At 51.1% G+C, this 17,752-nt stretch overlaps 1 protein-coding gene across 1 annotated transcript in view; it reads left to right on the top strand.

Annotated features, from left to right (window-relative positions):
* LOC130371738 (disintegrin and metalloproteinase domain-containing protein 12-like) overlaps window positions 1–17,752 on the top strand; it is a 73,415-nt gene that overhangs the window by 33,192 nt on the left and 22,471 nt on the right. The window contains exons 2-3 of the mRNA XM_056577598.1: window positions 4,896–5,017; window positions 7,666–7,739. Of these exons, the coding sequence (XP_056433573.1) occupies window positions 4,896–5,017; window positions 7,666–7,739 (196 nt within the window). The remainder of the gene's footprint in view (window positions 1–4,895; window positions 5,018–7,665; window positions 7,740–17,752) is intronic.

Genomic DNA, 17,752 nt, shown 5'->3' with positions numbered 1-17,752 from the left:
ACGAGTCGCCAAAGGCTTTGTTCTTCATATTTAATCAGCCATGTTTCTGAGGAGCGGACCAGAGCTGCTGTCAAAGTGACTTTCTCCTGCGTCCTTGTGTCCTTGAGTCCTTATCTGACGCCAGTGCTCACACTAAGGGGCCACAAAAAGCCACTTCCAGCTGCCTGTCACGGAACATGTTGGGGGGGCATAGGCCCTGTGTGTGATCTCGGGTTCTGCGCATGGAACGGTTCCTAGCATCCTGGTTCTTCTCAGCTGCAGCCCTCCTGCTGTGCGTTAACAGAACCTCTGTGCGGAGACAGCAGGGGGATTCAGAAGGGGAGTTTGACCGTCGGCCGGCCTGACCGGACATATTCTACAATATGTCCATGGGTCTGACATGGTGTTGATTGGACTGTGCGTTCCCTGTTGATTAGCCAATGACGAGCTTACAGAGCGCCGCATCCAGCGGCGTGATTGGTCGATACAAATGTGAAGCGAATGAAAGTGAAAACGCCCCGTTCACCCGGGTCTGAGCTCGTCTGCTGTCAGACCTAAGATGTGAATCCAAACTCAACCAATGCATGTTGATGTATTCAAGGGATGGGAGGGGGGGGGGGGGGGTGTTGGGGGCATGGGTGCCTGCTGGGATAGGGAGACTGGGGGTGCTGGGAGTGGACCAGTGAGTGTAGCGGTGGAGTGAACGAAGACAGACGAATCCCTGAATTGACTTAGATACAGCCAGAGTGGTGCTTCCTTGTGTGGTCGTCCTCCCAGCAGCTGATGCGATGTTCTCGCGGATCCCGTGACGGCCGGGGGGAACTGGTTAACGTTGGTTTGTGAGCCCATGGGACTCAACAGAGATATACTCCAAGCATTGCCTGCTTCTGCCGCTTGATGCGGTTTAAACCTATACGAACCCCCCTCATGTGTGGCCGCAGGATGTAATGTAAGAGGAGCTCTTACAAAAACTAAACAACAACACCGGCTCCCACTGGACTCTTCTTGTTTTCGTAACCGGGGCGACCATCTCGGCGCAGAGCAGGGTTGTGTGTTTTCCTTAACAAGCCGTCTAATTGATGTCGATGGCAGGGAGACCGCCGCCGTATATTTGCCGCCGTATTTCACTTCGGTCACGCCCATAAAAACAGACAGTAGTCCAGTTTTCGCGTGGCGGCTCCCGGCTACGTCGGCCTTGGCTTTATGGAGGTAATATAATCGGCACAAGCGCTCCTTGTGTATACTCTGAACGCCGCCGCGAGCCGGTCGCGGCGGCGGCCCACGCCGGTCTTTTATTAAGATCCTTTGTTTACGCTCCCCCCCTTTATTGAACACATAAATCAGGCGCCGGCTCTTGGGGAGCCACTTTGACTTCTTATTTTGTTTTAATGGCTCCTGGGGCTCCTGAGTAAACCGAGACCGCTCGCTGACGGTACGCCCGTGACCCCGTGTTGTTACGCTGGCGTGCGTCCTCGCTAACAAATGGTCATTCACGGGCGCCGCTTTGAAGTAGCGCGCCCCAGCCCCCCCCCCCCCCCCCCCCGGGAGAGCTGGACCCAAAGACCGCAGAAGGCGCGGCGTCGGCGGCCATCGCTCCACCCGTAAACTGCCGACCTCACTGTGTGCACCGAGCCGGCCTCCACCCTCTCTCGCCGCTACGTCACTGACCCCCTTTGTCGAGGCTGCTTTACATCTGACAGTAGTGGGGTACTGTGTAGCTCATCACCAGCCGGCTCTCAGGTCCCTGGTGGCTCCGTGGCCTCTTCATCATCTCCGCCTCCTCCTCCGCCTCCTCCTCCTCCTCCTTCATTCTTCTTTTTCTTCTTCTTCTTCTTCTTCTTCTTCTTCTTCTTCTTCTTCTTCTTCTTACTTTTCTTCTTCTTCCTCTTCTTCTTCTTCTTCTTCTTCTTCTGTTTGCTCAGCACCACAACGTCCTCTTTTTTCCCAACACTGTCGAGACTTAACGAAAGCAGAGCAGAGCGAACAGGGTGTGTGTGTGTGTGTGTGTGTGTGTGTGTGTGTGTGTGTGTGTGTGTGTGTGTGTGTGTGTGTGCGTGTGCCGTATGCTTCTTTGAGAACCTGTGTGTGTGTGTGTGTGTGTGTGTGTGTGTGTGTGTGTGTGTGTGTGTGTGTGTGTGTGTGTGTGTGTGTGTGTGTGTGTGTGTGTGTGTGTGTGTGTGTGTCTCTGAGACCCCGTCTGTGTGTGTGCGCCTGCGTGGGGGGGTGTGTGTGTCTGTCTGCGAGTCCCGTTCCCTCCCCAGTGTCTGCGTCTCTCCACCGGGGGAGGTGGGAGGCTCCTCTAAGCCCGTTACCTCTGCCGCTCTTATCAGACGGGAAGTCTGAGTGACGCTCTCCAGAATGTCTTTCTGTGTGTGAGCCAGAACACAGGGCCAGCGGGCCCCAGCTGGGGGCCACAGCTGGGGGGCCCCTGCCTTATGAACCCAGCCTTATTAAACAGCCACACTCAGCTCTTAGGCTTACTGAGTCATGGCTGGTGGGAGCGTCTGTAAAGGCCTTCAAAGGAGATTGCCTGGATGCTGGGAGTGGTGTGTGTGTGTGTGTGTGTGTGTGTGTGTGTGTGTGTGTGTGTGTGTGTGTGTGTGTGTGTGTGTGTGTGTGTGTGTGTGTGTGTGTGTGTGTGTGTGTGTGTGTGTGTGTGTGTGTGCAAGAGATTGATTGTGTGTGAGTGTGGGTGTGGGAGAATGTGTATCTGACCCTGTTGTGTGTGCGTGTGTGTGTGTGTGTGTGTGTGTGTCTGTGTGTGTGTGTGTGTGTGTGTGTTTGTGGGTGTGAATCTGTGTCTGCACGTGTGTGTGTGTGTGTCTGTCTGCAAATGTGTGTGTGTGTGTGTGTGTGTGTGTGTGTGTGTGTGTGTGTCTGCACGTGTGTGAGTGTGTGTGTGTGTGTGTGTGTGTGTGTGTGTGTGTGTGTGTGTGTGTGTGTGTGTGTGTGTGTGTGTGTGTGTGTGTGTGTGTGTGTGTGTGTGTGTGTGTGTGTGTGTGTGTGTGGTAACCCTAACCCTGGTAAATGTAGTCATGGGAATTTAATCCGACTCTTGATGGAGTTCCAGTAAGACATAGAAAACTGAGAAATGTTTGGTTTGGATGGGAAGAAGTTATTAACAACCACAAACTCGACAGCACGACCCACTTATTGGCCTGAAGTGTTTCCTTGTTATTGTCTAGAAAGCACGAGCCTCCTTCCAGGTTAATTACAAGGAAACATTCGATTTGTGATGTTTTCGTGAACTTGCAACTCACAAACGCCCCGACATTTCATGCTCAGAGATGGTTTCCATAGTGACGGGGATGGTACCGAGGGGGTGAGATGTTGTCACCATGGTAGCATGTCCCTCAGTAGGGTTGAATTATTTTTTAACAGCTTTTGCTGTGTGTGTTTGCGTGCGTGTATATGCACGCGTGTGTGTGACAGTGAGAGAAAGAGATAGGGATAGAGAGTGGGAGTGAGGGAGGGAGGGAGTGAGTGAGAGAGATTGAAGTTTTTGTCACAGCCTGAAGTGGTGTGGTACTTTTCCAGAACGTAGACTGCCTCTTAAGACTTAAGACACGCTGGTTTTGGGTTTGGAAGAAAGGTTGGGGGTGGGGGGGCACTGGGGGGTTGTGTGTGCGTGCGTGGGAGAGGGGGGGGGGGGGGGTGCAGCACTACATCAGAGTGACTGGCACCACATCAGAGCTTGTGAGAAGCCACAGCTAGTGGCCATTTTTGGTTAACACCCTGTTCGGAACATACCGCTCAGGGAAAATGAAAATGAGAGAGTGAAGCATGCTGGGAGCTGTGTCTATAATCCCTCGGACCGGGTAGCGTTGGCCAGCCGGGGCCGTGCGTCTCGCTGTTCTATCGCTACCCCCACAGGAACCAAAAAATGGTTAAAATGCAGTCTTGCAAATCAGACTTTATATTAATTATCAAAAGTCACGGAGGGTCTGTTAAGGTTTCAAACCAACATGAAGGGGTGACCGGCCATTGTAGGAATACACCTGGAAAAATGCCTAAAAAGCTCTACTTTGTATCTGTGTGTATTTGTGTGTGTGTGTGTGTGTGTGTGCGTGTGTGTTTTTGCGTGTGTGTTTATTTGAATGCATGTGTGTGTTTGTGTCTCCATTGCGAAACAGGGCCTAGCCCAGCTGTTGGTTTCCTCCTCCCCCCAGATGTTCAGCTAAAGCACAGTAGGAGTGCTGGACCTTAGGCCGCATCAAATATGCACACGTTACAGTTACACGCTTTTATCCAAAGCGGTTAATGTTTAATGCACACCTTCACACACCGATGGGCGATGGCGGAGTCAACCACGCAGTGCGTCAGCCAGCTCGTCGGGAGCAGTGCTCCGCTAGGAGTAGCCGGGGATCGAACCAGCAACCTTCCGGGTTACCAGCCAAGCCGCTCTATCTCCTGGGCTAGCCCTTATCGTCCGTGTCACGGGGGCCGTGGGGTCGTTCTCCGGGGAGACCTTCCCCGCTGATGTTTGTCGTTACGTGGCGTGGTCTCCGCGGCTCGCCGGCTCCGGTGACAGAACCACATTGGCCCGGCCGCCGTCTATAAATAGAACGCAGCCAATGTGAAAGAATCAGGGCGGGGGATGATGACAAAGTGACAGCAGGGCCGGCGTTTTGTTTCGTTGACGGGTGGATAATTGTATGTCATTAAAAAGAACAAAACGCAGCAGATTGAAGCATCGTGAGGGGGGGGGGGGGGGGGGGGGGGGGGGGCGTGCTTGGGCCGCTCGCTCTGACTGTGAACCCCGTTATTAAGCTAAAGCCGCCCACACGCACCGCTGGGACGCTTCTCGTCACGACCGGCCGAGCGGATGAATTAATAACGCGGACGCACATCTGCTACAACTTCGTGCTGTTCATTAACGTCGTGTATTTTTTGTTTTTTTCGTTTTCTTCCCACAGGAAATTCAATCGGCGCTACCCACGACGACCGAGCGTCTGCCGGGCAGAAGCGCCACGGGACCACGGTGCCCCGTCTGCTGATTGGACGGGACTGGGGACCAATCGGCTCGCTTCATTTCCAGGTGAATAGCGGCGAGAGCCCGTGGAGCGTCGCGGGGTGAACACACACACCGCGTTCACACCTTCATCGAGACTAATTACGTTTCCATGGTAACCGTGATCAGAATGTGTGCAATGGAAGGTGTACTTCCAATCAATGACTCCTCACATTGGGAATGTACAACAATGCAACGTGCAGCCCAGCATATATATTTATAACACTATTATATAGATATAAGAGGATTTTCTGGTTTCCATGCCTTTCTTACAGTTAATCAAAGTGCTTGATTCAGCACATTTCAGATCGGGGAGGCTGTACAATTCAAACATGTGTTTTGCATCTCAGGAAGCAGAGACAAAAAAATAAATACTATGACTAAGAATGAAAGGTTTGAAATCTGACTTTCTCTGGCTCTCGCGGATGAAAACCTGCCAGACACACAGACTTAAAAGACGATGTAGAAAGACTTAATAAACCTAGTTTGTTCAAAGTTCTATTGTTCGATCCCGTCATTGAGAAATACGTATTTCTTGGCCTAATAAATGCAAAGACGTGCTTAGTTGAAAGTCAAATAATTCATGCTCGATAATAATAATCTACAAGACGTTTTTATTTGGGAGTTAGTCTTAAGACATTATAATAAAAGCGTGAAGGAGACGCATTAGAACCAGCTGCAGCCGGTTCCTGGACACACGGACGTCCAGCCGTCCTCTCGACCCGCTGGCCAGCGTCTCTCGCTCGCATGACAAGGAAGTTTATGTTGACACGACTTGTGCAACCGCGTTGCCTGGGGCCATTAAGTGGTGTGAGCCGGCCCCCCTCTGTCGATCCGCTGTGATGCGTCTCCACGGGGGGCGACCGGCGCCTTAACCCAGAGTTTAGTGCTCTCAGGCTGGGGCGCCCCCCCCCCGTCGAGCCCCCCCCCCCCGTCGAGATGGAATATGTGAGCTGGATGTTGATGCTCAAGTGTTTGTGTGTGTCTGTGTGTGCGCCTGACTGGGTATGCATGAGTCGGCTGCATGAGTGTGCATGTTTACGGTAAACAATGGATGCACAGAGACGTACCCTGACAATGGTTAGGTGTGACAAACCTCGACTTGTGTGTGTGTGTGTGTGTGTGTGTGTGTGTGTGTGTGTGTGTGTGTGTGTGTGTGTGTGTGTGTGTGTGCGTGTGCATGTGTGTGTTTGTGCGTGTGTGTGTGTGTGTGTGTTTATTGGTGTCTGTACATGCATGCATGTCTGTGTCCGTGTGTCTGTGTGACTGCGTTTGTGTGTGTTTCAAACACGTGTGTGTGAGTGTGTGTGTGTGTGTGTGTGTGCGCATCTGTGCATGCATGTGCGTGTCTGCACACACACGCACGCACGTGCGTGTGTGTGTGTCTGCGTGCACGCACTTGTGTGTGAGTGCGTGCCTGCCGTGCTGGCGCGTGTGCGTGCAGCAGCGTGTGCGTCAGGAGTTCAATAGGCAGATGTGACGTGAGAGGAGAAGAGCGGCCCGGTGTGTCTCAGAGACAACACACACACACACACACACACACACACACACACACACACACACACACACACACACACACACACACACACACACACACACACACACACACACACACACACACACACACACAGACAATGCCTTAAGACAGCGGCTCAGAGACCTCTGTGTCTTCCCCTCCGTAGGATTAATGTGAGACACAGGAGACGGGCTCCACTAATCCGCTCGGCACTTGTTTTAAGGTGCTAGCCCTGGCGAGAGTCTCCCGACTGTTCGTTAAAGGGAGTCGGCAGTCTTGCTCGTCCTCTTTGGCTCGCTGTAGAGTCTGATCCACACGCCAGTCACGGGGCTCTTAAGACGCCGGTGATGTATTAGAACGCTTTGTTGTAATAGTGCGGAGATTTACGGCGCTGGATGGTTTCCTCTGCTGGCCTGCTCGGAGAAGCAAACACAGAGCGTCCGGTCGTTCCCCGCGATCGCCTGAGTATCAGCCGGCCCACAGAAGAGCTCTAATTACAACACTATATTAGATGTTGAAATAAATATGGCGTGTTCATGTGCTGTTTATCTAACCGAAGCCTGTTTTACGGCGGGGCTTAGGGCATGAATCGCTGGACGTCCGGAGATTTTCCCACCGCGATTCTCTCCCAGACCAGGGCTCCATTTTGGGGGTTGTGAATTGATGCTTATTCATTAGGGCCAAGAATGTGTTCACAGTGTCGCCAAAGATGTTTAATCATAGATCGTCTACGTGGAAAGATTTTGTTCTATAAAGGGCATTAAAAGTTATGGAGCAGAACTTCTTAACAATAGCGTGATAGAAACACACTCAACTATTTGAAAAATAAGAGAAACGGCCAAATAAATAAATAAAAATGTCATCAAGAAAAATCTCACGTTTACCGTAAACCTTACTCAAACGCAGTCCAAATCCGATCCGTAATCCGTCTGGGATACAGGAACCCAAATCTGATCAGCATCGCCTACCCCGTGGTGCCCCCCCCCCCCCCCCCCCCCCCCCCCCAAAAACAAACAAACAAACAAACAACACAACAAAGCAGAAACAACCCCAGTGCGGTGTAGCCTCGCTCACGCGCAGAATACCAAACGGCCGCCTGCTCCTGTCCCCCAGAACTAATCCCGCTCATCTCATATGTGTCCCGTGTGTCTGTCCCCAGGGCCACCCGGCGGCACTGAGGCTCCTGATTGAAGTAGAAGGTGAACAGCTGCTTCTGACTCTCCAGAAAAATGAGTAAGTTGTGCCGCCGTGACGGGTTGGGCTTTGGGTCTGGGCTGACCGCCCCCCCCCCACTGGGTACCAATGATGGGCCAGGCTGGAGGCTGGGGGCTGGAGGCTGGGGGTACAGAGATGGAGGAGGAGGGGGTTCAGAGTTGACGCACACGTGCATGCACACATAGAAATATATGCACAATCTAATAAAAACACACACACACACACAGACAGACAGACAGACAGACAGACAGACAGACAGACAGACAGACAGACAGACAGACAGACAGACAGACAGACAGACAGACAGACAGACAGACAGACAGACAGACAGACAGACAGACAGACAGACAGACAGACACAGGCGTACATAGATGCATTTAAATACACACACGGACACAAATGCACACATACACAGAACACACACATACACACGCACATACAAGTAGACACACACACTAACACACACACAACAAGGCATTCTCTCACATACACACTCGATGCACACCGATACAGGAGTCACGGAGGGGGAGGATGGAACCTCTTTACACTGACATCGTTGTCATGGCCCGTCTGCCTGAGAAACACACAATGAACACACAAACAGATTCTGATACACAGCCTCATGATGGCGTGCAAAAGTGACACGCCCGCCTCTCTCTCCTCTCTGCCTTTCACTTTCCCCGAGAGTGTCTATTTTTTCCCTCTTCTTCTTCCCATTTGATGCATTGACTCGACACTTAGGGAGACGTAGTGTTCATTTGAGGAACAGAACCCACTTCTGGCGCTCTTTCGGTTGCATTAAGATACTGTCAACAGGCTGTCATTCAGCAGACCGGCTAGCAGGTGGGTGGTTGGAGACGTGTGTGTGTGTGTGTGTGGTGTGTGTGTGTGTGTGTGTGTGTGGTGTGTGTGTGCGGGGGGGGGGAGGGAGAGAGGACAGGTATCAGCAGTTTGCTTGAATAGGTTTTTGTCGTCTTCGCTTTCTTAGACACAAGCGGATACTTTAATAGACATACGCACGTGGATACACACACACACAAATACACACACACACACACACACACACACACACACACACACACACACACACGCACACACACACGCACGCACGCACGCACGCACGCGCGCGCGCACACACACACACAGACACTCACATATGCACATGCACAAATGCACACGCACACACGGTGTGATTGGGCTTGGCCCTCTGACAGCCTCCGACTGGTGTGGAAGGCAGAAGCAGAGGAAGAGGAACAGGAAGAGGAAGAGGAAGAGGGCGAGATGTGATTGATGAACCAATATGTCTTCATCCGGCTGCGTCGCCATACATGAGCAGCCAGGAACAACCAGAGCTGTTCTGAGTGATGAGGAGGAGGAGGAGGAGGAGGAGGAGGGAGGGAGACGGGGTGGAGATGGTGGGGGGGCTTTGGGGGGGGGGGGATAGAGGGGGGGGGGGGGTGGGGGGGCTGTGCTGGAGTCAGCGATGTAGACCGAAGCGTGCCTTTTTGTTCAGACACTATAAATGTAAAACTCTACCTGGTATTCGTGCGGTGCCTGGCTCTGCTTTGAAATGCGATCCTGCAGTTTGTTCGAGTTGATCTTGCGGCCGTCGGGAATCAGGGGAAACTGAAAGGTCTGACCCGCTCACTCCGAATCAGTGTCCAGCGGCACATTAAATCACAGTTTAATCACCCGCCCGATTATTTCAATGTGGAACACGCCCCCGTGTCCATTAACCTGGTCAACTGATGAATTAGGTCTCCCAGTCATGCTTCTCTGCTGCGGAGGCGTATGCTAGTGGCCACATCATCCTCCCACATGGTTATAGGCTGAGACAGCTGTCGTAGTCGAAGCCTGAAAGCGTAAAGATGAAGCGAGGCCGGGGAGGAGCTGTGGCCAGCCCTCGCTTCCAGGAGGAACAAACAGCCACCGAACAAGACTTCCATGTGAGGGATGTTTTGACGAGCCCGGACATGAAGGAAATACTGTGAAAAATATGTATTCAAATCAATCCCTTGTGCATTCTGAGAAATTACTAATCTTCACAGCAGGGTTGTGGAATGAGACCTAATTACTCACTTAAATGTAGTAGTGGAAGTTTGTGTGAGGGTGCGTGTGTGTATGTGTTTATTTGTGTGTGTGTGTGTGTGTGTGTGTGTGTGTGTGTGTGTGTGTGTGTGCGCGCGAGTGCGTGTGTTGTGTGTGTGTTTATTATGTGTACGTTTGTGTGTGTGTGTTTTAATATGTGCATCTGTGTTTGTGTGTGTGTGTGTGTGTGTGTGTGTGTGTGTGTGTGTGTGTGTGTGTGTGTGTGTGTGTGTGTGTGTGTGTGTGTGTGTGTGTGTGTGTGTGTGTGTGTGTGTGTGTGTGCGCACGAGTGCGTGTGTTGTGTGTGTGTGTGTTTATTATGTGTACGTTTGTGTGTGTGTGTTTTAATATGTGCATCTGTGTTTGTGTGTGTGTGTGTGTGTGTGTGTGTATGGGCGTGTGTGCCTTGTAGATAGTAAGTGCCTGGGTTTATTTCCATCTTAGCATTCTCACATCTTTTAATTAGGCAAGTTGGCTGACAGAACGAATGAGGGAAGAGACCCATCTAATTCAACCGAACAATTAGGTCATGTCAAAAAAAATCGTCTTCTATTTTTCATGTTTGACATAAAGGCATCACAAATTCGCGAATTGAAAAACTGCTATTCATGGTATTGTGTAGTATTGCGTAGTACTGAGACACGATGTGCTGCGCTCTGATTCGCTATCGGAGCTGTCAGGGGATGTCTTTGGAGGGGCTACCGGGTTGTCTGTAGCATGTTGTTGGTGATTAGCCTGGCTATTACCAGACCAAGCCGATCGTAGATTGCACGTTGGTCTGGGGAGGCTGCTGTCATTCTCTTCGTGACAAGAGGCGTGATCAACGGGGCCTAGTTCAACTGACTCTGTACGCGATTGGCTGCTTGCCGTCGCTTCCCTGTCTTCATTGTGTTAAACCAGCCAATAGCGTGCCAAGGGGAAAGGCCAGCCCGGGGATTGGCTCCCGCAAAAACGTATCGGGAGCCGAAAGAAATGTATTGCTCTTCTCCAGACCCTTGTGCAGGGCGGACTTAATGCGACGAAAGAATGGGCGGGGCTACCCAGGCCAGTTGGTGATTTGATGTCCCTCAATCACAGCCGTCTATTGGTGGGGGAGAGAAGAGGGGGGGGGGGGAGGAGGAGGGAGGAGGAGGGATAGGAGAGAAGGCGGGGGGGGAGAGGGGAAGAGAGGAGGGGAGAGAGGAGAGAACGGGGAGAGATGGGGGAGGAGGAGGTATGAGAGGAGGGGGAAGGGGGGAGGGAGGGGAGAGAACAAGGAGGACTGAGGGGAGGTGACGGTGGGAGGGGGATTAGAGAAGGGGGAGGAGAAGAGAGGAGGAGGAGGTAGGAGGAGGAGAGGGGAAGAGAGTTGGAGGAGAGAGGAGATGAAGGGGGAGGAGGGAGAGGGGAGGTGAGGGGAAGAGAGGAGGAGAAGAGGGGAGGGGAGAAAAGAGAATAAAAAATAAAAAAGGAGAATAAGACCATCAAGGCCTTTGATGGAAAGACCGAGATTATGAATATTGTATTCCATAAGCCATATTCAAGATAAAAAATAAGTAAATAGAATCTTGAGGCATGCTTCAATGCTCGCAAACCGTTCTTCATGCGCATTGAATTCATGGCGCATTCTGTTCTGTATTTCTATTTTGTTACAGTCTGAGGTATTCTCTTGTATGATAACACAAGATTGGTACCATGCCCCTGTGCTTCGGCGGGGAAATAAACAGTGTCTCCCAGACAGGGTAAGTTGAGTCTGGGTTGAAGTGACCACTGCAAAACATTGGTTACGTGACGCAGCAACCCCATGAGCTTTGTCTGCACTGCATGGAAATTCATCCGATGTTCCACAGTGCCACGCCAACACACTAGTCGCCACAATATAATCACATTTGTGTCGTTGGGACTTGGAGCCTCTCTCCTCAGTAAACATGTAGTCATCACTCATTAAGGAGTTCTGGCTGATCACAATATCATGATATGTATACACTCCCGTTCAAAAGGTTTGGGGTCACTCTGACAATTTCATCTTTTCCATGAGAACTCACACTTTTCTTTTGAGTTCAGCTTCAGCTTTGCTAACATAATTGCACAAGGGTTTTCTAATCAATTAGCCATTTAAAGGTCCCATGGCATGCTACTTTATGGATGCTTTTATATAGGTGTTAATGGGCCCCTAATACAGTACTTGAGGACGTTCAAGAAATTCAGCCTAAGTGTAGAATTACTGCCACTACGAGACAGTCCCACGATGAGCTTTCCACAAACGTGCCGTTTTTAAAGGCTGGTCATGGTGGAGGGTGGGGGTGTGGCCCTGGGCAGCTCGTTTACAGTGGATGTATCACAATGGCGAGGCGCACACAGCTTTTGGCCGTGTTCTGTAAATATTCTAAAACACTCCGGTTGATCCGGCGGAAGTCCTTGAGCTCTATATTTAAATAATATCATATTATACATAGTTATCTATATCATATAATATATATATATCACGGCCAAAAGCTGTGTGCGCCTCCAGACGATATTACGATTCTCAAACGACTGCGTCGGGTTCTCCGACGTCACTGGTTCTTCGACGTCACTGGTTCTTCCACTTCCATCAATCTGAAGTAGACTGGACCACGACATGGAGGAGAAAGGGATTGTTGGCCGCGTTTGTCTCCCGCCGGAGCTTCGCTGCCCGCTGTCGAGGCTCCAACTCCCCGCCTCGCCCCACAGAGAACCTGACGTGTTGTGCGCCATAACACCAACAGCAGAACGGTTTTCCAAACAACAAAGAAGTGTACAACACTTGCGTTACAGTGTGTGTATTCACACACACACACACACACACACACACACACACACACACACACACACACACACACACACACACACACACACACACACACACACACACACACACACACACACGTCGGCGCGTCTGAGCTTTGTTTTTTCAAAGGCAGAGCAGGATACCTAGCGCTCGAGTGCTCGTTTTACACCTAACGTGCCCAGGTGTTGCCTTGACGACCTCCAGCAACATGCCCCGCCCACACATCCTCGGTCGGGGAGTTAACTGGGGACGATCAGCTGTTTTCTAATATCAGAGAGTACTGCTTCGTACACGTCCTGTGATACCATCGCAGTCTGTGACATAGGCTCCATTTCCGTGAAAGAAATGTTGAAAAGACGGGATTTGCCTCCTACGTCGGTCAGTTTTGTAAAAATGGCGACAGTTGTCAAATTCCTGCGTGTGTATTTCGGACAGAAATAGAGTTGATTGTTTCACAGCACACTTATGAGGCACAACTCTCTCGCAATGGAAAAGATCAGAGCGTGACAGGGGGACTTCGACTGGGTGTCCTACAGACTCCAGGAAAACGACGGACCCTAGGAAACTAGAATGCGTTGATCCGGCACAGACACAGCATGTACAGCGAGCATGTCCAAAACCCACAAGGCCCACGGAAGTGCAGCCTGAGTCAGTGCCGGGGAATGTTCCTAAATACCTCGGATGTGGGCAGTGGGTCGGCCGGCCTTTCCGCCCTCTGGCTCGCTCCATAAAGACGTCCTTGTGGTCAGAGGTCTGCGTGAGGGCAAACAGATGTGTGGCGGCGGAGACGGCCCGCGGCGCGAGGGGGGATCTGCAGCTGGAGGACGGACGGACGGACGCAACACGTGCTGCGCCGCGCTACGAAGGACAGACATCATCGAGCCCCATTGTTCTGGGCCGCTGAGCCGCGGGTGAACCGACGGATGAGAGGAAGGGAAGACGACCAATCAGACGGCGTGGATTAAACCCTTCCCTCCCGCCGCTGAGACGCACGACAGCTCCGTTCTGCCTTCAGTCCAATCGGAAATTAAACAAGGGGGACCTTTTTTTTTCTTTCTCTCGTTTCTTCTCCGCTGACCTAGCCGAGTTCATCAAGTGTAATTTCCCCATCGCCGAGGTGGCGCGGCACGGAAGGCCTTACTGGAAGGCTTTCAACGACAGCCTGATTAACCGGATGGAAATAGGATCTTCCTCCTCCTCCTCCTCCTCCTCCTCCTCCTCCTCCTGGGCGCAGCATAAATACTCCGTTGCCATGGTCACCAGCTTTGCCCTCCTCCTCCCCCCTCCCTCTCGCTTTCATGATGAGCGGGAGAAGATGAGACGGAGTCGAGGGGAGAGAGGAGGGAGACGAGGGGGAGAGGGGGGTGAGGGTGGTTCCAGATGAAAGGGGGAGAAGGTTGAGGGCCTAGAGGAGACCGCGGGGCTTTTTAAATATATATCACGGTACAACTCTTTATGTGTCCCTTGTCTGCGTCGGGATAAGGGAGGGGGGGGGGGGGGGGGGAGGGCTCGGCGTCTATTGACGTAAAGGCTCGTTCCGAGGAAGACGTTGGGCGTAATAAATAGTCGATGCACGCGACCGGGGATAGTCTGGGAAGGCTGGCGGGTTTCTAGTCGGTGATTGAGGTTGGAGGGAAATAATTACACACACGCACGCACTCACACACACAAGCACACACGGTTGCACTCACTTGTTGGTGTGCGTCCACGCACGCTGCTGCCTCATTCCCACTTGGTTCCCACGAAACGAGTGTGCATCAATACCGAACGCAAACACGCACCGAAAATCACCCAATTTAGAAGCCATTCTAAATCCATTCTCGGAGCCTATTACCAGTCGCGGGCTGGCTGTACTGGTGTCGGCCCTTGCCTGCATGTCTGTCCTCCGGTCCTATCAGCTGCGGGGCCGTGATACCCTGGGGCCCATTAGCCTCAAAGAGGAAAGCCTTAGCAACCAGGTTTTTTCCATGTCCGGCCTCGGCACCTTTCAACGGACCCCTTCAAAACCACATTTTATTTTGGAAGCTTTTTTTATTTGGAGCCCGCATTTGAATTAGCTCCTGTGAAGCACCAATTATTTCTCATCTTAAAGCCGTAATTAATAAGGCGGTCTCACCTCTTCGACATTCCTAATTAATTAGCTTCCTCCCCCCCCCCCGCTGATAATGGGAAGCCTGGCTTGGATGCAGGAAGCGAACAGAGGCAGGATGTCATCCTAATCTCCCGTGCGTGTGTGTGTGTGTGTGTGTGTGTGTGTGTGTGTGTGTGTGTGTGTGTGTGTGTGTGTGTGTGTGTGTGTGTGTGTGTGTGTGTGTGTGTGTGTGTGTGTGTGTGTTGGTAAATAGGTTTGAGTGCACAATGCACATGTGTGTGTGTTGTTTCATTATCAGCAATCAACACAGACCAGAAAGCCACAATATTTAGCCTCCCGCAGTATTGTGGAAACGAGTGTATCGCCACAGTCTCACACCCCTATTCTTATCCAAACAACACATCTAGTTTAACAACTCACAAAGATGTTCTTCTCCTCCGGCGAGAATAATTCCTCATTATGCTAAACATTGGAAAGGTAATTTCCGTCATTACATATTATGAGGCGACAGCGATATCATTATCCTCGATCGTATGTAGTTCTCATTCAGTGTAATGATGGCTAATCCATACAAATGTAAAACATCAATATCAAACTAACTAAGCTTATAATCTGTTTATTTAATCTAGATGATCATAGATCGGTCTCAATTTATTGGATGAGGTTTACGTGATGCAGCATCAGAGTCTATCAGAGTCTACAAACTGACAGCAGTAATGCAGCACTACAACCATCATTTCTTGTAGCAACGTTCCGACACGACCAAAGGGCCTTCATCTCTCCACAAAACACCCCATTCAGAAGCCATTCTAAATCCAACCACCGGCTTCTATGAAACATTTTGACCTTAAATGAGTGTTGGAGGAGCTGCTGTTTCACCAAGGCTGTGTTCCGCTGGACCCAGACCAGAACAATACCTCCACCTCCCCACCACAGCCTTGCATCACGTCTACTGCTGCTCCCCGCAAACTACAGCCATGACTTCCTGAACAGCTTGTGCTCGCTGATAAACGGACTGCATTTATAAAGTGCTTTTTTCAACCAGCGGCCACTCAAACCGCTTTGAGCTTTACAAAGCGCATTGCTTTAAATTCAACCATTCATGCACACCTTCATTCACTGGCGGGCGGTGTCAGCCACGCAAGGTGACAGCCAGCTCGTCGGGAGCAGTTAGGGTGAGGTGTCTTGCTCAGGGATACTTCGACATTCAGGGATCGAATTTGGCCACCTTCCGGCTACCAATCAACCCGCTCTACCCCCTGAGGTACTGCCACCCCTGCCTGATGTCGTTTGAAAAACGTAATCTCTAGGCTGAAAGGAAATTGGTTGAATTCGTTCCAAGCCGTTTTTGTCAAACGGTGTTCTGTGTAATCTGTGGAATCACCTTCCGTCCTGGTCTCCTGTAAGTCGTCTATCACAACGAAATTATACACAATGACCTGCGTCAGCGGTGATCGCTGTTGGCAGATGTGTCGCCTCCGGTGCCATGTGTTGTGTGAGTTCCTTCTCTCTCTGGGAGCCTCGCGTGGCAGCTGGGATCTGAACTCGCGCTGCTGTCTCCTTTGAAGCAAGCGTCTCCTCTGACGTTCAGCCACTTTAGATATCAGTAGCTGTGTACAATGATGGTTTATGGACTTGAAATTGCCCCGGTAACGCTGTGAGGATTAGGATGGAGAGGTTTTAGTTTTGTATGAGCAATAAGATAATTGGAAAAACAGCGGAGGAAGATAACGTGCACATTGTGGAGGCAGAATGCATAATGAATCCGATGCGTTCGCAGAAACCGCCTCGGTAACTTCACCGTCGTTCTCATTCTCCTTCTAATGAATGTTTACCTGAAAGATAAGTGTATTATTAAGGCTCTTAAAAGGATGATGCTGTCAGTTGTATCGAAACGGACCAAAAAGGGAAATACTGCTAACCTCATCCTGTATAAAGCTTTAAAATCCGAAACCTATTCAGTGTGTCATTATCGTTACTGCAATGCTCAGAGACTCACACCGGGAAGCAGCGCGGTTGGTTGACAGCCATGTTCGATTGGGTTTCACCTGTCCCACTCAAACCTGACAATTCCCATCCAATTACATTGAGCTGTGAAGATGAGCTCAACTCTATCGGGTTAACCAGCCGGTGTCACCCAGTGTGGAAGTCAGCGGGGGAAACAGTGCTGTGGGGGGGGGGGGGGGGGGGTTCCTCTGTGTTGAGCCCGGCTGGGCCTCACTCTGTGGCGGTGATGATAGCCCAGTGCCGTCGGGGTAACACTCTGTGTGCTCTGCAGGGGCAACGAGGGACAATGCCGGCGGATGGGATTAGCCTCAAACTCTTCGTAGCGCTGTCACAGCGGTCACACTCCTATGGACAGTTTGGAACAACGTCGGGAATAAACCAGCGCCAGTGTATACCCTTACTGGGAGATTGAGTACGGCCACCAGAGTACTTCCAAAAACAGGTTCTCCTGGAGGGTTTTATACTGCTTATACCACAGTTGCCAACGACGACTCGATTTGAGGTACTTTCCTCTATAAGGTTATTGGTTATTGATGGAGTTATTCCACTGGAATTCTAATATTCTTCCTCACAATTCGCACATGCTGTTTTAGCGTTGTCAGGGAAACATCTTGTAATCGTTGTGTCTGACTGTTGTTTTTATGCCGGACTTGTGGCGCACTGACTCTGAACTGTTGAAAGAGGTGTCGCGTTATCAACAAAATAATGCACACCCTCGTAATGTTATCGACCAATCAGGATCATCCACACTGCGGTTGTGTTATCGCCCATACTCCAAGCAAGGAGGGGGCAAGTAAGTAGGGGGCAAGTAAGTAGGGGGCGAGTAAGTAGGGGGGAGGCGAGAAGGAGCCACCCCCCCAGCCGAACAAAGAGCATCCTCAGAATGTAGGGAAGACATAATACAGACGGTTATATAGAGAGAGCTCAGCCTGTCATCGTGTCCCTTCTGCCCCCTCGTAACGTCTGCGTCAAACCCTTAAACCATGTCTCTCTCTCTCTTTAACCTCTGACCCTTTACCCCGTGACCTTCTCCCACCACCTCCTGACCCCTGACTC

This window comes from Gadus chalcogrammus, chromosome 18, assembly GCF_026213295.1.
Source record: "Gadus chalcogrammus isolate NIFS_2021 chromosome 18, NIFS_Gcha_1.0, whole genome shotgun sequence".
Taxonomy (NCBI): Eukaryota; Metazoa; Chordata; class Actinopteri; order Gadiformes; family Gadidae; genus Gadus; species Gadus chalcogrammus.
This window is presented reverse-complemented; position numbering and strand designations above follow the sequence as displayed.